Source organism: Saccopteryx leptura, chromosome 5 (genome assembly GCF_036850995.1).
Source record: "Saccopteryx leptura isolate mSacLep1 chromosome 5, mSacLep1_pri_phased_curated, whole genome shotgun sequence".
Taxonomy (NCBI): Eukaryota; Metazoa; Chordata; class Mammalia; order Chiroptera; family Emballonuridae; genus Saccopteryx; species Saccopteryx leptura.
Window position 1 is genome coordinate 9,543,395 of NC_089507.1, and position 20,894 is coordinate 9,564,288.

At 50.5% G+C, this 20,894-nt stretch overlaps 1 protein-coding gene across 1 annotated transcript; it reads right to left on the reverse strand.

Moving 5' to 3' along the window:
• Positions 1–11,614: 11,614 nt before the first annotated feature.
• LOC136405359 (fibroblast growth factor-binding protein 1-like) lies at positions 11,615–15,096 on the reverse strand. Its single transcript, XM_066384698.1, has 2 exons — positions 14,973–15,096; positions 11,615–13,140 (listed from the first exon to the last, which is right to left on the reverse strand). The coding sequence occupies exon 2, from the start codon at positions 13,118–13,120 to the stop codon at positions 12,380–12,382; it is 741 nt and encodes a 246-aa protein (XP_066240795.1). The 5' UTR covers positions 13,121–13,140; positions 14,973–15,096; the 3' UTR covers positions 11,615–12,379.
• Between the last annotated feature and the right edge of the window lie 5,798 nt (positions 15,097–20,894).

The window sequence follows — 20,894 nt, forward strand, 5'->3', positions numbered from 1 at the left end:
TGGCTTGAGCAAGGGGTTACTTGGTCTGCTGAAGGCCCGCAGTCAAAGAACATACGAGAAAGCAATCAACAAACAGCTAAGGTGTTGCAACGAAAAACTAATAATTGATGCTTCTCATCTCTCTCCATTCCTGTCTGTCTATCCCTCTCTTGTAAAAAAAAAAAAAAAAAAAAGAAAGAAAGAAAGAAAGAAAGATAGAAGAAAGAAAGAAAGAAAGAAAGAAAGAAAGAAAGAAAGAAAGAAAGAAAGAAAGAAAGAAAGAAAGAAAGAAAGAAAGAAAGAAAGAAAGAAAGAAAGAAAGAAAGAAAGAAAGAAAGAAAGAGGAAAGAGAAAGTTTTAGGAATTCGGGGTGGGGTGCAGGGGAGGCGTCAGAGCCATGGAACAAAGTGGTGGCCCAGACTGTGGTCCCAGCGCCAGGCAGAGGGAAGAGCTGTCAGGGAATGGGGACCGGTGACGCATGTTACTGTGTGACACACGATGCCATGATGCTCGGTGGTACCCTCGTTAAATGTGGGCCCTCCTGAACGGGACGTTGCAGGTTTACTTTTCTGGGCATACAGCTAAGGCCTGAGTTCCTCTGAGGTGGGCACAGGGTGAGGACAGAGGCTGCCCAGACATGTCCATTTCTCTTCCTTTGGCCAAACTGAGACCAGTGGCCACGTCCAAGCTCCAGGAAGAGTTGTTCCTGTCTGTCACACCGCTGAGGACCGGAGTGCCTCCACCGCCGTGTGGTTCTTATCCATTGTGGTGCCTCGAGTGCCCTGCACAGTGCTTGGCACAGAGAGGGTGCCCAGTTAGTGTGTGTCGCATAGAAGTGTCTCTGTAGATTTGCCTTATCTTTCCATCACCTAAGTCCAGACTGTCCTTGGGCTATTCCAGTATCATCTCCACGGCTCCCCGTTCTTTTCCATTGCACATGCGCCCTGCATTCGACCACGGTCACCACTGACCCCCAGCAGCACTCGAACTGTAGCTTGCATTGACTTACCAAACGTTCACACTTCTATTCTTCCCGCCCTGGAAACCTTACAGGGCTGCCCGCTGCCTAGAGTCACGTCTCCACGCTTCATCCCGAGATCCAAGTCACGCAGATTCTAAGGGTTAAGAGAACTCGGGTTTGTAAAAAGCTCTGGCAGAATATTCACAGTGACGCAGTTCTGAGTCACCTACGGTAGTCACGACTCTTCCCAGTTCTCTGCCACCCGGGCACACCTGGTAAGAGGGCATTTTCCTGCGCCCTTAAGCTTGGGTGCGCAGACTGGATCTGTACTTACCAAAGAACTGGAGATGAGTGTGTGTCACCGGGTGGAACCTTGGAAGAGCTATGCCCGGTTTGCCATGCTTCTTCTTTTTCATGAATAAAGTAACAATAACACTTCTGCAACCCAGCCCGCAGAGGAAACCCCCTGGACTAGTCATAGACAGGTGCCTGGTAAGAACTGAGGTGCCCATTACCACGTCACGTGACAGAGGCGAGGAGGAGGGCGAGAGGTCAGATCACTTGCCCAAGTTACGCTGGTTTTGGGGGGTAGAGTGGAGGTCTCTCCCGTTCCAGTGGGAACCCTTGTCACCAGTGCAGGCCCACTTGGCTCCTCCAGGAAGACAGAGGCAGAGTGAAGAAAGCACAAGAGCTTTGTTGTCAGACCTGACTCAGATGACTCCCAACTTCCCCACCAATAAAATGGCAACCTATTGGCCCTGGCTGGTTGCCTCAGCATAGAGCATTGGTCCCGCATGTGGAAGTCCCAGTTTTGATTCCCGGCCAAGGCACACAGGAGAAGCGATCATCTGCTTCTCCACCCCCCCCCCCCCACTCTCCTTTCTCTCTCTCTCTGTCCTTCTCTTCCCCTCTTGCAGCCATGGCTTCATTGATTTGAGCGCATTGGCCCCAGGCACTGAGGATGGTTCCATGGAGCCTCCACCTTAGGTGGTAGAAATAGCTCAGTTGTGAGCAGGGTCCCAGATGGGCAGAGCATTGGCTCCAGACAGGGGCTGCTGAGTAGCTCCTGGTCAGGGCGCATGCGGGGGTCTGTCTCTGTATCTCCTCTCCTCTCCTCTCACTTGGTAAAGAAGAAGAGGGAAAAAAGCCTGCCTTGGCAGTGTATGAGGAAGGTGGAGAGGCCTAGCAGACCTGCAGTAGGGACTGGCTCTCCTTCTTGGCCCCGGGATTGACCACACCCACACTCACGCTGACTACAAACGCCTCTCCATCTCCTCCTCTCGCCATTCCCAAAACCCGGCATTTGCACCCGGCCTCCTGCTGCCTGCATCCTGCTCACATTCTTTCTCCCAGCCCTGGAATCCCACCAGGACTTGACATTTAACTAGCCACCTGCTTTCAACTGTTTCTCTGGCCGGTGCTTGTCACACTAGACAACGAGAGGGCGTTGACCAGCCTCATGCCTCTAGCACCCTTCCCTGAGCTCGGCCCAGCCTCGGTGCTGCCTGTCTCTTATTGACACGTCCCTTCACCTCACTGTGCCTAGTTCCTCTGGGGGCCATCGCTGGAAGAGCTCTCCCATCGCGAACACCAGGTGAACGGATGCAGCTGCAGACAGGAAGTGACCCGCGAGGACCGCTTGGGTCTGCTGAGCACCTCTACGGACCGCGTTGTGTTCAGTGCCTTGCACTTTCTCTAGCGGTCAGGACCCTGGGACACGGGGTGTTCTTTGGAGTTGATTCAGTAGCTCAATGGGCAATAGTAGGCTGAGAATGATCTCTAATTAATAACCAAGTATGTATGTGAGAGGGACTGTACTAAGGGGGCCAGAGTCAAGGTTGGCCTCATCCCTGGTTTCATACAGCTCACAGCCCAGCTGACGTGACAGACATTCAAGGGTCATTCTGTCAACCTTCCTCCTCGGCACATTCTCGTGTCATTCTAGTCCACGCACGTACGAGAAGCACCATCATCATTACAGGTACCTCGAATTCAGTGCCTCCCATGGATTGTCACCAGGTAATTCTACATATATACATTACTTCATCTACGTCTTAGAACATTCTGAAGAAGGGGCGTTGTTACGGAACACCGCTGGCTTGGGTTTAAGCCCTGATCCTGCCTCCATTTCCCCCTCTCTGATAAACAGAAGGCCCTACGTTGTAGGACTGCAGCCTTTGTAAAGTGAAATAGTGTATGCTGGATGTATCGCCCAGAGGCGGGCATATGGAAACATCTGGCAAACCCGTGCTCTTGGTCTCTGTCCGCCTCGTGCTCTTGACAATGAGTTCCATGAAGAAAAGGACCTTTTCCTATTCAGTGTTTATTCCCCAAATGCAGTTTGGTATGGAGTAGGCGCTCAATGAAAAGGTTTAGAAAGAAAGGGAAATGAAAGATGGCAGGAAGAAGAGAGAAGGAGGAAATAAGAAGAGAGGGAAGAAGAGAGGAGATACCAGATTTTAAGGGAACACGTAGGAATCCAAGGAAAGTCCTGTTCAGCCGGGGGTGGGGATGGAGCAGAGGGCGGGGGACAGAGCACTGAGAAGGAGTAAGTCCTCCAGCCGGCCACGTGCACAGTGTGGGCAAGGGCGACCCAGGCAGGAACAGAGCGTGTGCGGTGGGCAAAGGCAGGAGGTTGGAGAGGGCACAGAGCACTCCGGAAAGGGAACGGGCTGGGTTCTCTGGGCAGCAGAGTCTGGCAGGGGGCGGAGGTGGTGGGAAGAGGGGCGACGGGCAGGGCAGCCGGAGCCCAGAGCACTCCGGTTCTCTGCACTGAAGTTGGGTTGTACTCTGAAGGCCACAGGGAGCCGCTGGGGTTTGAAGCAGGAGAGTCACGTGACCGGGTATGCTGCCGACTGCCCCCTCCCACCCCAGAGCAGCTCGTGCCCAGGAGAGGGCACCAGCCCAACGGGGGCCTTCCCTTGTTGGCCTCATCTGTCACGAGCTGTCGTCTTTAACATCGGTCATAACCAGGATGACCGTTGGGAGAACGCGCTTTGCAGTTAGTGAGACCTGATTTCTAAGTGATTGAACCTCCTGACGTTTCATTTTTCTCGCCTGTAAAATGGGCACAAGGAACCCCACCTTCCTGGGAGGGTATGAGAATGCAGTTAAAGCTCTTGGTGCTCCAGTTAAGCCCCTGCTCTTCCTGGGGGTGTGGTGGTGTCACCCCTGCGGCGCCTCTCCGTCCTGACAGCAGCACCTGCTCCCCTGCACCCCCCACCCCCGCCGTGACATGCTCCCGGTGAATCAGAACCAGTGCAGTCATCTGCTGAAAGGCCTCCAGGTCCCCGGCAGGCTCTGGAACGTGAAGGGCTTTGGGAGGTTTTCCATCAGAGGCTGTCAAGATTGCTTAAGCTGCTTTTTATGTTTCAAAGTGAAGAAATTTGTACTTAAGCTCTGGGAACAGGGAGGCACACAGCTCCTCCAACGATGGCCAAGGGATATAATTGGCTAATTCCGTTTGTCTCTGGCAGCATTCGGAGGCGCTGGAGAAGCACACCCAGCCCCAGACTGCCCCTCGACCTGCCTTCACGTCGACCCTCGTGGAAAGTCGATACTGTCTTGAGAATCAAGGAACCATTTTTGTAAACTCTTCTGCAAGATTCGAGCTTGTGAGACATCACTCTGGCTTCTCTAGTTTAATTCTGAGAAGACGTGAAATCACCTTGACACCCACTGCGTGGGGGACATCTAGTATCATGCGTCACCTTTTTTACTTTACCGAAAACGTCAACTCCAACTTCACGTTCCGTTGTGATGTAGCTCCCTGGCTGATCTCGCAGAAGTTAGTTCCTTCTCCCGGTGATAGAGAAGTGTTGGTTTGGACCATCTCAAATGGCTGTTCTGTGGGTCAGAAGTGTGACACCATGTTGGCAGCTTCACACAGTTCATCCTGACGCAATCCCCGCAGAGTCAACAAATACAAAGGTTCAAAGGTCACAGGTCTCTCCCTCCTATTCCAATCCTCTGTGCTGCCAGAGACTTGAAAAACGATTGTATACAATTTGAGACATAGCACGGAAGCATGCTATGCACACTTTTTAATTTTTATTTTTCTAGCCGCCTCCCTTAGAATCATTCCAGCTAATCCATCTATGGTTTTCAGCCAGTCCCTGTGGGTCTGTCTGCTGTTTCCAGTGGTTTGCAATTGTAGATAATGCCAGACGAGCATCCTCACCACACATCTTTGTTACGTGCGGACACGTGTACATAAATTTCTGGAAAGGAAACAATTAAGCTAAAGGGCTCGTGCTTTTAAAATTTGAGAAACAGTGACACATTTCCCTCCAAATGGGTTGCACTAATTGCATTTTCTCCAACAACACGTTCTCCGTGCTCTATAGTCTGTAGTATTTACTTATCAGTCTCATGCCTTTGCTCATGACTTGCAGACATTTTGGGGCCATAAATATTGATTAACAAAGCTAAAGGAGGGCGGCCTGGCTCATCGTGCTCCTCCCCCACCCACAGGGTCACTGTGCTTGGCATGCGGGTGGGGAGCTGATGCAAACTCGTTTCCCAGGTTCCCCTGGCCAAGGGCTCCGGGTGAAGTCTGGCCAGAGGAAAGGAAGACGTCTGGGCATTCTCTCTCTCTCTGCCTCTCATGGCCTTTCCAGAGCATTGACTCTAGTTCCTCTCAGAGGGTCCCTCCCTCCTCTCTCCCAGCTGCAGTGGGGTGCCCCTCCCTCCACTCTCCCAGCTCCAGTGCCCGGGCTGCTGGGCTTGGTCACTCCACCTGCTGCTGCCTTTGTCCCTCTAGCCCTGAGGCTGTTAGCAGGAAGCTGTCGGCTGTGGGGCTGCCTCCTTGTGCCTTGCTCTCCCTGTTAGCTTTTCCAATATCATTGTGACTGGTTCCCCATCTTTAATCACACTATTGAACTCTGTGCTGTAGCTTTCTGTGTTTACTTCCCACCACTTACCCCACCGCCTTACCTGGACACTGAACCCCACACCTGGGGTTGACGAAGGCCAGGAAACGCAGCCACAGTCCTGTACTTTTGGCAGGAATAGAAACTGTTGCGGAATTTCTTTTGGCAGGCAGTTTGGGATACATTCCAAGAGCTTCAGACACTCGCGTGCTCTTGCCCTGTCTTCCAGAGATACAAGTTGAAGTGCTTATGAATGAAATGACATGTGTCCAGGATTTGTTTCGGAACAGTCCCCGGGAGAGGACAATCAGCCCCTTTTATAGGTGAAACAACATCGGCCACAAGTTGATGGTTGTGTAAACTGGCTAAAGGATACTTAAGATGTTTTCTACACTCATCCTTTTACTTACGAATGTTCAAGTTTTAAAATAATATAAAGCTTCTTTTAGAAGTACAATGCTGAACCTGGCTTCTACTTTTTAGGAATTTTTTCTAAATAAAAAAAAAAAATCCTAATGTTAAAATATAAAGATTGACCTTTAAGAATGGTTCCTAGCATAGTTTATAATAACAACTAACAACAATCTAATTTTCCAACAGTTGGGTGTTTGCACCATAACCTAGGCTGCTCCCTTCTTGACACCTGCCACTCCCAGCCACTGACCTATTGCTGGTCACGTGGCTTCATAATGAGGATAAATAACCAAGCACTGAACTAGGACCAGAAACCCTATAAGTACATTCATCAGCAGTGGGGCATGAAATGCCCACAGCTCTCGACAATGGTAACGTCCCCCCATACTACAGACGTGGACTGGATGAGTCAGAGGCAGGAAATGTCCTGCCCAGGCCCCTTGGACGCTGGGCGGCAATGGTTTCAAACCAGGTCCCTGGTGTTTGTCTGCTACACGGCTAGTGCCTTCGCGTCTGCATTTCTGTCTGGGGGTGTGCGCTCTGGAGGGGGGCGGCCTGGGGAGGGTCCCGGCTCTGCCTCTGACTAACCCGGACCTGACACTTCTCGCACCTCCTGGCACCCGCAGTTCCTTATCTGCAGGACGGTCTTGACAACAGGACGGTCCTGAGGATGAAATGAGGTCACGCTGGGGTTTCAAACTTGGCTGCACGTTGTAGTCAATCACCCTGGAGCTTGAAAAATCCCTGCGCTGTCCACTCTTGTGGTCCTGATGTCGTAGGTCTGGGGCAGCCTGGGCACTGGGGTGTTCTAAAGCCCCACCAGGTGTCTGTAGCTTGCAGCCAGGCCTGGGAGTCATTGCCCCTGGCCTGCAGGAAGCACCTACTGAGGGCCTTTCGTGCTGCTTGGCCCTCACCCCGGCTTCTGCTCTGGAGCTGACCCCTCCCTCAGTCCAGCTTCAAGCACCCCCGCCGGCAGTGCTGTCTATCCTGGTGACACTTCTGGGTTCTTGGACTCTTGCTTTTGCCAAACCCCACCCTCCCCCAGCCCCCGGCGCACTCAAGCTGTGACTGTGAGGATGATAAGGAGGAGGAGCCACGGGAAGTAAAACTGGGAGGCAGGTTACAAAACCTTAACGGTGGCTCTGAAGAACCAGCTTGTCCTCACCTTTCCCCTACTCTGTGGGGAGTTCATGTTCAGGCCACACGTGTGGGAGGAGGCCTGAAGGGTCACTAGGTTCAGGCCAGTCTTTGGTAGGTGATTAGCAACAGCTGGGCTCCAGGCAGAGGCGGATTTAACGGCAGGTGCACCGGGCGTGCGCCCTGGGCCCCGACTTCTGAAGGGCCCCGCAAAACCCCAACTTGACACTTTTTTCTAGTGACACCAAGTTTGGTTTCATATATGCAATTTTAACATTAATAGTACGTCATATTTTTTATTTATTTAAAAAATATGGTTAACATGTACTTTTATTTTCCCTCTCTCTCTTTTTTTAAGGGGTCCGGCTCTGGCCGGTTGGCTCAGTGGTAGAGTGTTGGCCTGGAGTGCAGGAGTCCCGGGTTCGATTCCCGGCCAGGGCACACAGGAGAAGCGCCCATCTGCTTCTCCACCCCTCCCCCTCTCCTTCCTCTCTGTCTCTCTTCCCCTCCCACGGCCAAGGCTCCATTGGAGCAAAGTTGGCCCGGGCACTGAGGATGGCTCTATGGCCTCTGCCTCAGGTGCTAGAATGGCTCTGGTTGCAACAGAGGAACACCCCAGATGGGCAGAGCATCGCCTCCTGGTGGGCATGCTGGGTGGATCCCGGTGGGGTGCATGTGGGAGTCTGTCTGACTGCCTCCCTGTTTCCAACTTCAGAAAAAAAAAGGCGGGGGCCCAGTATTTTCTTCTGCATCCGGGGCCTCAACTGACCTTAATCTACCTCTGGCTCCAGGTAACACTGAGGTCCTTGGCATGATGTGTCTTGAGTCTCATGTTGCCTTTCTAGAAAATCACCTTGTCTGCTCTCTCTTAGCTAATTGGTTTATTCATTTACCCATTCATTCACTTATAACAGACTCTTAATGAGACTCCACTGTGTAAGAACCATGCTTTAGACTACAATCAAATCAGTTTAATTCTCACTGGATGGATACTCTTAGGTCCACTTTTAGAAGGGGAGCCCAGGTCTCAGTCAGAAACAATAACTTGTCTCAGGTCGGAGAAGTAGAAGCTCACACACACAGTTTTTCTTTACTCTGAAGCCGTCATCTTTGCCTTTGCCCTGACCTCTCTCCTCTGTTTGATTCACTCAACCAACATCCTGAGGTTCTCTTATGTGCTGGGCTGTTCCCTCAAGTGCTGGGGCTATGGCTGACACAGTGGGGACCATCTTCTCTGTGTTATTATCCATGTGTCCAATACTTGATGAAACTCCCCTTGAATAACCCACCTCCAACTCACCGGCTTCCCAAACAGCCTCTCTCTAGAATCTTCTTCCCATGCTCCATCCTGATTCCTCACTCAGTAGGGCTCCTAACAAAGGTTTTTTTGCATAACGTTCATGAAATGACTTTGAGTGAGAGATTTCAAGGTCAGCATAATCCTGTGGTGTTATAAAAATCAGCACCTGGCATGAGGGGCGGCCCTGCATTTGAATGGGAGCTGTCAGCCCCAGGTGCTTACAGTGCTTTTGCTCCAGCTGCCAAGAACACAAGGGAGGATGGCGGGGAGCGAGGGGGCTGGTGGCAGGCCAAAGGGGGAGGGGGAGTGCCTCCGGAGACTGTCAGCGCCCATGTGGGCGTGAGTTACGACACTGACACTGAGCCCGGGCTGCCAGGCGCAAGAGGCCCTTTTTCTGCTGTCGTTTTATAAGGAATGTGAGACGTTCCCACTAGTGAGTGGCCGTCCTGAAGTTCTTGTCGCCTACCTGAAAGGTTCACATCTCTTGTTAGCGAGGGGTCATATCTTAAGAATACATGCGCGTGCGTGCGCGCGCGTGCGCGCGCACACACACACACACACACACACACGCGCACACACACACGCTGGCTCCTCCACTTCATATCCAGAAGGTCCTCAGAGAGAAAACACGGTTTAAAGCCACAAGGAGATATCACCTCTCACCTGTCAGAATGGCTATCCTCAATAAATCAACACACAACAAGTGTTGGTGAGCGTGTGGAGGAAAGGGAACCCTCCTGCACTGTTGGTGGGAATGCAGCCTGGTGTGACCACTGTAGAAAACAGTATGGAGTTACTTTAAAAAAATGAAAAATGGAAGAGAAGAAAAAAATAATTCACACTTTTAAAGAGTTTACATAAAAATGTTCTGACCTCCCTCCACAACCAGTCTTGTGCTCTGGACTTCAGACTGTGACTTGTGTTGAGTGCTTACTATGTGAGCTCTAGGTGAGGCTCTCCCTGCTCAAGATTTATTGACTAATGTGTGTCTCACAACAACCCTTAAGGATGGTTTTATTATCCCCATTGTGAAGATGAGCTCATCGGAGCTCAGAAGAGTTAAACCACTGCTCCAGAGACTTTGGCTGGGAAGCCACAGAAGCAAATCTCTAACCGAGGTCCTGCTGACCTCGTCATCTTAGAAACAAGCCTCCTTCCAGTTCTGCCAGCGGCCAGAGCCCTGAGTGACTTAGAAGAACCATCAACTTGATAGGCTGGAAGGGACCTTAAGAAGGCTCCCCGTTTGGTCTGGTCTGGTTGGTTCATCCAGACCAGAGCAAGGGCATGGAAGTGTTTTCTTGTTTCAGGACTATGTAGCCTTGTGTGGGCAGGGTCAAAGAGCTGACAGTCTGTGTAGGCTTTATGGAAGAAGGCTCTGTGGTGTGACCAGGAAGACCATGGGGAGCATCTGGGATGTTGGGTCCATTCTCTTGGGAATGGGGGTAAGGTTCACAGGTCAGGTCTGTCCACAATGACTGTGCCATCTTTAGTATTTTTGAACAAGTCAAGCATGACCCAGCTATTGGAATATAAACACCATAAAAGAGGGATTTTCCCCTCTTTTTTATTTGCTGTTATTTCCTTCCCCTAGAACCATGCCTGGCGCATTGTAGGGGCTCACAGCGTATTAGTTAATCTCCAGGCGTGTACTCTGACTGCCCCTCTGTTTAAAGCATCCTTACCCAAGAGAGTCCCCTGGGGTGACTTCTCACTGCATTTAGATCTAGACTCAAAAGTCGCCTCTACTCCCCTAACTCCCTCTATCTGCTGTCACTTCTCGCCCTCCTCGTCCTCCTTGAGCTTTTCTCTTTGACACTCGGGTATTTGTGCGTTTGTCACTAGTTTCCCCACTGGTACTTCCTCTGGGGGGCAGAGCATCCATCTTTTGCCGACTGCCGTATCCCCAGCTCCTAAGAGAGCCTGATGGAGTCTGTGCTCAACAAATTAAGCGTTCAGTGAATGAGTGAACGGATAAATACAGGTATTCTCCACAGGAAAAGGTTAGCGTGGTGCCGGGACATAGAAAGGGAGAGAAGAATGTTGTGTTGATGATGTTGATGAGGACATTCGATTGTACTCTGCGGCTGTCGCGCTCTGGATTGGCCACGGACAATACTCAGTGTAGGTCCTGGTGGGAGGGTGAGCATAAAATGCCGCTCTTCCACGCCACTGGCCATTGCTCCGCACCACCGACTCTAAAGAAGCTCTAAAGAACAGTGCTTTTTACCAACTTTGGCTCCTCACTTGTTGTTTTATTGTAGAGTTGTGACAAAGCTTTGGGGACAGTCTCTTCTGTCTCCCCAGCTACTGCATCAGAACACTGTCAGATCCTTCATACTAACGTGTCAATGACTACTAACAGCAGTGTCATCCCTGCGTCCCACCACCCTCCAGTCCTGCGGCCTCTCCCATCTTCTATGGTTTTCTCCTATCTTCGCTTGTGCACATGCTGGTACCTACCTGAAGTGCCTCCATCCCACCCCGTTTCCTCCCTGCAGACACTGTCCCCAAAGTCCTGCTCCAGCATCACCTCCTCTGTGAAGCTCAACCTGAGACCGTCCTCCGCTCTCCGGGTTTTTGCGCCACCCTCCCCCACCTTCCACTGCAGTCTTCATCCCAGAGCGCTGCTCTTACTCAGACCTCCCACCCCCCTACCCCCCACCTGCCGGAAATGAGCTCCTCAGGGGTCAGGGGTCCTGTGTCCGGTGGCTGGTATTGGCAGCTCTGACTTGAGCCAGCAGAGGGTGTTGATCCAGCCTGTGAACTTGGTGTGCCGAGCTCCTAGCTTCAGATCTTGCCTCCCCTCCTGTATCTGTGAGACCGGCAAGGTGTCTCCCTCCTTCCTGCCCAGGTGTCTCAGTGTCCCACTTGAAACCCTACAGTGAGCACCAGGCTCCACAGACCCGGGGACGCAAGTGTAAAGAAGGGGTGTGACGTAGGGCACCTTATGGCAACAGTTTTCAACGTTTTTATTAAAATTCTACAACACAACCAAAAATATATATTTTGCTGACCTGACAAAAAAAATAGGTATAAGTTTGATTCGTTCACACCGGACGGCTATTGTTGTATTGGTTAGGGTCATTTTTTTTTTATTTGACAATTGAAGGGAAAGGAGGTCAATGCCTTGTCTAAATTGTCAGGTATTGCATGCTTTAAAAATTCTTGTGGCAAGCCGGCGTGCCCTGGCAGAGCGGTTGAAACACACCGCCTGCAGCATGACTTGGGATGGGGATGGGTGGGGAACAGGAAGTCAGTTTTTAGATGTTTTTTGCACTGATACCTGGGGGCCTGCTGGTGAGTTCATTGGAACTAGACAGAGAGAAACCAAACCGGGGCGCAACGGAGTTCTGGAAAATGCACGGAGCTTTATTATTTTTGTTAATTCGGCAGAAAGTGCATCACACTGAAATCATCCCTCCGACTTATTCAGGTCGAAGACTGGTTGTTGCCGCTCAGGAACACCCAGCTTCGTGGGCCAAGGAGACATCGAGGGAAACCAGCTCTGAAAACCGCGCCTAAAGAAATGCATACAGAGCAAATTCCAAAATACAAACACAAGTATTACAAAAATCTGTTCAAATGATCAAAAAATCTATTCAAATGCCTGCACACTCGTAGCACCAATGTTCATCTCACAGGGAACCTGGGGAGTTTCACGACATCCCGGGGGGCTTGGACACGACTCCTCCTAACGGACCCCGTTCTCTCGGGACCTCAGTCGCAGGAGTCACCCTGCATCATGGTGAGAAAGAATTTGCATACAGAGCTCCAGGTCTCCCCACAGAAGTCCAGGGCTGCCTTCTTCTGGGTCATCACGTCTGGGTCGTCACACTCGGGATCGTTGGAGCCCGTGGCCTTGGACTCAGCTGGGCTGGAGATGGTGACCTCTTTGACCTTGTTAGGCTCCATGAGGGACACCTCATTGGCTACGCTCTGCTCCCTGGCAGAGGGCTCCATTGGCTCCTGGGTGGGCTCCTTCATAAATAGAGTAGAGCTCACCAGCTGGAGGTTGGATTCCGGGAACTTCTTTCTGCACACCCTGGTCTTCAGGAGGCTCTTGGGGTCCCCACAGATGACCTTCTGAGAGCGCAGGCTCCGGCCGATCTGTTTCCAGTAGGCACTGTGCTTGTTCATCTCCAGGCATGAGGTTGGATTGCCGGCGTAAGAACAGGAGAATTTGTCATCCTGCCGGCTGCAATCGACCTTCAGGACAATGCCCTCCTCCTTCTCGGTCACCACCCATCTGCAGTCAGCCTGGTCTTGGGTGACAAATTTGCCTTTGGTCAGGTGTTTGGGCGGCTGACTTCTCTGCTCCACCTCGGGCTTGCCAGTATCCGTTTTCGTGTTGGTGGCTTTGCTGACACGTCTGTTCTTTCCTTCCTTTTTGCCTTCCATCAGGAGCACCTGAGTGGCCAGAAGGAGGAAGGACAGCAGGGTGAGGCTGTGGATCCTCATGTCTTCAGTGTGGTCGGAACCTGTTTGACGGAAGGCAGGTGAGTCAGCGCCGGGCAGCAGTTCAGCCGTGCAGGGCTGCAAGCGGACCCTCCCTCCACCCTGCCACCTGCCTGCCTGCTGAGGGGCGAGACCAAGGCCCCTTCTGGCTCTGGGATCACTCGACAAGCAGCCTGTCTATTCACCTCTCTGCCTGACTGGGATCTTGAGTGCCAACACTTCCTACTCTTCATTCCTTCCTTCGCTACTCTCTGAGCCTCATCCACTCTCCCTCCCTCCTTCACTCACCCACTTCCTCCTGCATTTTCTCCCTCACTCACGGGTTTACGTAGCACCTGCTGTACGCCATGAACTAGACTAGATGTTGAATTTATCAAGGTGAGTAAGAGAGTCTCACATCTTAAGAATTTAAGAGGCAACTCTCTAGAGATTCTCAGAAGTATTGACTGGGAGTCTGTCCCAACTGTGTCCCCAACTTGACCTTGGGCAAGTCACTGTCCCCCCTCTGGGTCTCAGTTCTTTTCTCTGGAAATCGAGGGATCATTGCCCACTCTCCTCCAGCTCCAGTGTGCTGGCTTCCCACCTCACAGTCCTCAGGGACTCGGATGACAGCGCTGTGAGAAAGGGCGTGACAAGTGACATAACAGATGCTGTTTGACCCATGGTTTACATGCAGGAGATCTGTGCACTCTGAGATGAGTGAGGCTGTGAAGAGGGGCCTTTGGGATGAAGTGAGAACCAGGGAAAGGCAGGAGGGAGGGAGGTCATTTCATTTGACTCGGCAAAGTGAACCGGGGAAGATGGGGGTGAATTTCCACCAGAGCGTCTGGACTGTTGCAGCACAGAGCGGGGTATATAGAATGCTCTTAATCCAGGCTTTTAAAAATCAGTCATTGAATAAATAGGATGACCTTAAATGTACACTCACCTACATGATTTTGTCATGGAAACAACAAAACCACACTTAAAAAGAGAAAGAAATTGCATTCCTATGCACCTGACCAGGGTCTGATTCTTGCCTTGTGAATCCACACAGGAGCCCTCCTGGGCAGGTCGGAATAAATCTCTCCCGGTAACAGATGAGGCAGTAAAAGCTCAGACCGGCAAAGAATATCCCAGGAAAGGCAAGGGACAAAGCTGGGACAGGCAGCCAGAACTCTCTCTGGTCCTTTATATCACTCTGTCTTGCCTTTACCTTACTCTGCTTGTCAAAAATAATAGCAATAAATAAATAAAGAAATAGCCATCATGACCAACTCAGGACTTGATTTGGCCTAATTCATGATTGCAAGATGATTCGTATTATCAGTGCTCTATTTTTTTTAATTTAATTTTTTAATTTATTGTGTTAACAAGGACTCAAGTGTCCCATTCAATATAACACCCCTGCCCCCAACAACATGCCTCTCATTACACCCCACTTGTCCCCCTCCCCCGACTCCCTCCCTCCCCCCGGGATTTGCTGTCCTGTTATCTGTATCTTTGTGTTATATATATATATATATATATATATATATATATATATATATATATATATATATATATATATAATTTCACTAATCCCTTCACCTTATCAGTGCTCCATTTAAAAAAGGAAATTGAATGTTGTTTAAAAAGAGGTGAGCTTAGGAAATGGTGCCAGTCTCATCCCCACCGTGGGCATTTGACCTGCGGTTAGGATTGAGAAAGGGGAAGATAGTCATAGGCACGTGGGCTCCCTCAGGAAGGGGAGAGGGGAAGCTAGGCAGACGGTTCCTTCCTCACGGCGCTGGGACTCAGCCCCCAGGAGCCTGAGGTCCTCAGGGAAGCTGCAAGTGGGGTAGACAACTACTCTCTTAAGAGAGTCGGCTCTTACCTTGTCCTGAGCATGCAGGTCCGGCTGCCCCAGCAAGCGTGCAAGCTTGCAGCTGTCTCCTCTGCCGTGCGAGGCAGGAAGGCCCTTTTTATAGGAGCCCAGGCAGCCGGGCTTGTTCGCAAGCACATACCTGTGTCTATTCACACTCTTCCCAGCCACACCCCTTCAGAGCCAGTGCCTGCAGGGAAAGTGGTTGGTGCAATCCGGGGGGCGGGGGTTAGACACGGGGCTTTAGACCTGCTTTCTCCAAGCCCTTCCCTTTGTCCTAGGGGCCCATGTGGGAAGACAGCTCAACCTTGCAGGGATCTGCCTTGGTGGATGGGGACCCCCGCAGCAATTCTGGGGAAAGATATACGGTAACAAAAATAATCAGAGCTGCCAAATACTGTGCTAGGTCCATGTTACCTAAAGGTCTTCATTCATTCTCATCACATTCACGCCATGAAACGGTGAGCTGGGATTCACCCCATGTTGCAGATGGAAAATTGAGTTGTGGAGATAGATATTCAGGGTTTGTCCAAGGTCACAGAGCTAGGAGGATGAGGAGACCAGAGTTTAAACCAGGAACTCCCTGCATCCATTGTCTGATCTTTTCCCACCTGCCACTCTCAACAAATGTTTGGGGAATGAGCAGATGAGCTGGGGACCTTAGCTCAGTTTCTGAGTCCTTGTTTTTCCTGAGGCACCAGAAGTTACCCTATGGATGGAGGAACAGACAGAGAGTTCTTTTTTTTTTTTTTTTGAAGCTGGAAACGGGGAGAGACAGTCAGACAGACTCCCGCATGCGCCCGACCGGGATCCACCCGGCACACCCACCAGGGGCGACGCTCTGCCCACCAGGGGGCAATGCTCTGCCCCTCCGGGGCATCGCTCTGCCACGACCAGAGCCACTCTAGCACCTGGGGCAGAGGCCAAGGAGCCATCCCCAGTGCCCGGGCCATCTTTGCTCCAATGGAGCCTTGGCTGTGGGAGGGGAAGAGAGAGACAGAGAGGAAGGAGGGGAGGGTGGAGAAGCAAATGGGCGCTTCTCCTATGTGCCCTGGCCGGGAATCGAACCCAGGTCCCCCGCACACCAGGCCGACGCTCTACCGCTGAGCCAACCGGCCAGGGCCTGACAGAGAGTTCTTGATCTGGGAATCCCTGCTGAAAATATTCCCCTTCGGGGCATACAGAGGAGCCTCACTTTGGTCAGCCTTCAATAGGCAGCCTTGTACCAGCATGACATAGGTGAAATCCTGGACACAGCGTTCACCTAACGCCTGTCATAGCTGTCACATCACCTCTCTGAACCTCTATCTGTTAATCCACAGACTGCTGGCAGGAACAGCACTTCCTGTAGCGCCGTGTACTAAAGTCTTCATGGGGCCAAGCAGGACAGATTTGGTTCATAACGGGGACTCAAGGTGTAGTCTTTAGAAACAGACGTATTTTGTTTTCATGTCGAACACAGAGGAGAATCCCTTCCACAGAGAAGGCGTAGGCTTCATCTCCCTTTTCATTTCTTGGCAGAAGAAGTTGTACTTTTTTTCCCTAACTCAGCCATAAGGAAAGCAACAGTACATAAATATTAATGAATGGCAGCCGACCGTGCCTTTGGGACAGGGAAAATGAGGAAGTGGTGGGGACTGTGGCCATCGAAGGGTCAGCCCTCGGCTCCAGCTGACTGAGGCCGTGTGGCATGGAGGTCAGGATTTTCAGGCTTCGTGATTTATTTTGCATATACATTTTTTTGTTGTTGATAAAAATGGAGAGTTCTTGAACTTTTAAGAAATGCCCCCCACATCCAGATGTGTGCATCAGGAAGCGGGCTGGCATCTAGCTAAAATGTCCTAAAAATGCTGTCCTGGCCCACAATGAGGACACCAAAGTCATCACTGTGGTTGGATTTTACTCACCATCCATTTGTTGAGAGTTCCAAGCTCACAAAGCTATAGATAGTGAATAGTTTACTCAGAGGCTCAAAGCGTCTGTCATTAGAGGTGGCCATTTCTCCCAGCTCTTATAAAGAGCTTCATCCCCACTGTCCTGACCACCACCTTATAGAACCTTGTTCTCCATCTTGCTCCCGTCCAGGGGTTCCAAAGAAAATCTGAACACAACTGGTAGCCCCCCACAGATTAAGTCTGATAGGTGAATGCATGTCTCATGCCGTCTGGTCACAGCAGGTGATTTCAAGTTCAAAAAGCTCATTCTACTGTTATGTGTATTGCTGTCATATGGTTCAATGACCTAGAGGGTTGCCACCTCTGGGCATGCTCACCGGAGATTATATCAGTAGATACAATGTTATTCTGAGGTGAGCCTTAACAATGCATTTTTATTGGGTCAAATTTGCTCAAAAATCCTTCTTCTTTCCTTCAAAAGTAACCTAGTATACAGACAACATGCTGAGCTGCTGCATCAAAGTGGTGTTAATTTGTTGGGTAGAATCATGTGCATTAAAAACATATTCATTGTTAGAAAGTGAGAAAAGTGTAAACAAACATCAGCTAAACCCTATTCAGGTGGCAAAAGCATTCATAGACCTACTGAACGGTATTGGCATTCAACATTGAAAGTGCTTGTTCGTCATGCGAGTTCAGAATTCCAGTTTAGCCCGTCATGGGGTTGATGGTACAGCGCGCAGAGTGGATGCATATGATAACCCACCGAAGTCTATTTACCTGAAAGGCTTGTCCTGTCTCAAGCCCCTTGATACTGATCCAATTTTTACACAGCCATGTGCAACACTTGATCTGGATTCTGAATCCAGCTAAAAAGTCATTCACAGCTTTTGTATTTAATTAAACCAAATAAAACTGCTGTTTCTGGCAGTTAGAATGGAGGAATGTCAGCAATTTTGAATGGATGATCTAATGATAATTATTAGGATTATTTTTCTCAATAAACAGAACTGCCTCAAAGCCCTATATGTTCTTTTTTTTTTTAAATGTTTTTTATTTATTCATTTTAGAGAGGAAAGAGAGAAAGAGAAAGAGAGAGAGAGAGAGAGAGAGAGAGAGAGAGAGAGAGAGAAGAAGCAGGAAACATCAGCTCCCACATGTGCCTTGACCAGGCAAGTGCAGGATTTTGAACCAGCGACCTCAGCACTCCAAGTCGACGCTTTATCCACTGCGCCACCACAGGACAGGCCCTATATGTTCTTTAAAATTTTTTTTCAGTGTTTTATAACAAACTCCATAAAAGTTAAGTTCATTGATCATTTCCAGGTTTTTTATCTTTTTTTTTTCCAAGACAATCATTGTAAAATAGGTTAAACATGCTTTAAAGATATCTGCTCTCCTTCTGGACACATTTCTCAAAGCACACACACCCGTGCACTTACATACACACACTGTCATGCGGGCACGTCACTCATGGGCGTGCACACCCGCGCCTGCCCACCACCTCCTTATCTGGGCTGAAGAAGGCACTAAAGCGTCTCCTTTTGGAGTTTGCAGTCTCTAACCTGTTCATTAACAAGAACGTCAGTTGCCCCCCTGGGAAGCTGGAAGAGGAGGAGGCAAGTCAATGGACTGTGGAGGGGGCCCTCGTTTGCTGGAGGTGGTGTGTCCACCAGAGTAAGAGAAGGTGTGTGATAAAAGGGAGCACCCCTGGGGCTCACAGCCCAGCTCCGTGCCCTCCGTAGCGCCCACCCTTGCTGGTGCTGCCAGACGGGATGACCCTTGATGCCCTCAAAGCACTGAGAGGGGAGCCCTCCCCAATTCCCACTCTCTCCAGGAGGCGCCCCTGTGCCAATGAGCCCCAAGCCTCTGTGACCTCCCCCGCCAACCTCTCCTTCTCCCCGTACCAGGGGGCCAGGTTTGGGTTAATGTCTGCTCCCCTCTTATTTTCACTTCAAATGATCTAAAAGCAGAAAAAAGGGTCATTCAGCTTTTCTCCGTTTCCCTTTAAAACAATCTTCTGGGTGAATTCAGTGATTTAATGTGTCAGACTCAAACTGGCATGACCCATGTTTTAGGACAGATTTTCACAGTTGAGGGTTACAGTGCTCAGGCCAGTTCAGCCCTAGGTCCCCCGAGGTGTGTGTGATTGGGAGATGCTGTCTCCAGTTCTCAGGAGCATTGGTGACTCCATACCACCACCATGTGGTGATCTTATCCCGAAGGATCTGATAGGGATATGAAGAGTTTTTTTAATTCCCCTTTGAATATTTTCATTTCTTTTTTACTCCGTTGGATCATACTCTAAGCCTCACAGTACGATTTTATGGCCAAAGCCTTCCTTGCATATTATTACAGTAGACTTCTATAAAAAACGCCAGGAAGTAGCTGTTTCTATGCCTGAAGAGAAAGCTGACTTAAGTGACTTCAACAAAGTCACAGACAGGACTCATGGTTTCCACTGCACCCAGATCTCCTACTCCGGGCACAGTATCCTCTCTGCTCCGATAGAACAAGATGGAACTGACACCACAACTCAAAACCAAGGCCTGCGAGCAACCCCGCCCAGGATTCTGAAAGAGTCCAGGAGGACAAACCCTGCTAAGACGTCAGCCCACAGACTGGTCTGGCTTGGCTGTCGAATGCAGAGGGGCCTGAGGAAGGCAGGTGAGGAGGAGGAGGAGGAGGAGGAGGAGGAGGAGGAGGAGGAAGAGGAGGAGGAGGAGGAGAGAACAGAGGACCCCTGGGAGGTCTGTAGGGGACGATGAGAAGTACAAAGGCTGGCGAGGAATGGGGAATAAGCCTTTGCATAAAACTAGTCACGGCCTTCAGTGGTTCAGACGTCTTTTCCGACCTGACTTGGGGAAAGGTAAAAATATGTTGTTAAAGGAGCAGGCACAGACTGCCCACGGCCCCTAGCATGGCAATGGACTTGAACTGGACAGCAGAGGAAGGCCCTTTAAAGGGTTTCTCTATGCTGATGATGAACTGCAATCATTCAGGAGCTCAGAGACCTGGATGTATTTGCAACTAGACACACAGCAAGAGCTTTTTCATACTCATATTTTCTTAGCCACTTTATTGAAAGCAGTGTGACCCCAGCCACAATTTAGGCATCGCTCAGGCATTTCCTAAATCCTTCCTGAGGACATTGGGTTGTTGAAAATGTCATTGGCCCCGGGCTCCAACTGGCCCAACATTCTAATACTCTTTTGGCCATTGAACGTGAGAGGAAGGTATGTATTAAAGATGATAGCGTTCAAGGCCATCGGTTTACATTTATCAGTTCAATTAATTTGACGAATGTCTCCTGAAGCTCACACAGGTATGTGTCACTGGTGAGGTCTTCAAGCCCACGAAGTAGCAGGGTCAGTTATCTGGGAAATGCCAGCTGCTATGATAACAAAGCCCCAGCTCGTGGCTTGAACACACTGGGAAGTTATTTCTGCTTCACCTGAAATCCAAAATGGATGTTTCCACCGTGGATTATCACCCACACAATTCAGTTGTTGCCTCTAACCCGGGTCCCGTCAGACTCCGGGACTGCAGCTGCACGGATGACCCGTTTTGACAGTATTCTGCTCCGGGCACGGCTAATGCTTTTCTCTCAGTCGCTTTGGTACTAAGTACAGAGGCGGATTTACCGGTGGCCGCACCAGGCACGCACTCTGGGCCCCGACTTCCAAAGCGCCTTGCAAAACCCCAAACTTGACACTTTTTTCTAATGTAAGGGGCCCAATATTTTCTTCTGCGCCCCAGGCCTCAACCGCACTTAATCTGCCTCTGCCCTAAGTATTAAAGGTCAGTTTGCCTGCAAGATCACTGGGGCTTCCAAAACGCTTTCACGGGGGCACCTGGATTCTCCTATTTGCCACCAGGGGATGCCACCGAGGTAATGACACAGCCTCTCCCTTTCCCGGGGGTGACGACACTGAGGATGCCTGCTGAGGGCTCCAATGCAGAGCAGGCGGCAGCAGCGTAGAGGCGGGTCTGACTCCCGTGAAAGCAGGAGTGTGGGGGTTCCTTCATCTTGGGCGGG

Bases quoted from the DNA above. Each gene is read 5' to 3' on its own strand.
- LOC136405359 (XM_066384698.1), bottom strand. From the start codon at position 13,120: ATGAGGATCCACAGCCTCACCCTGCTGTCCTTCCTCCTTCTGGCCACT.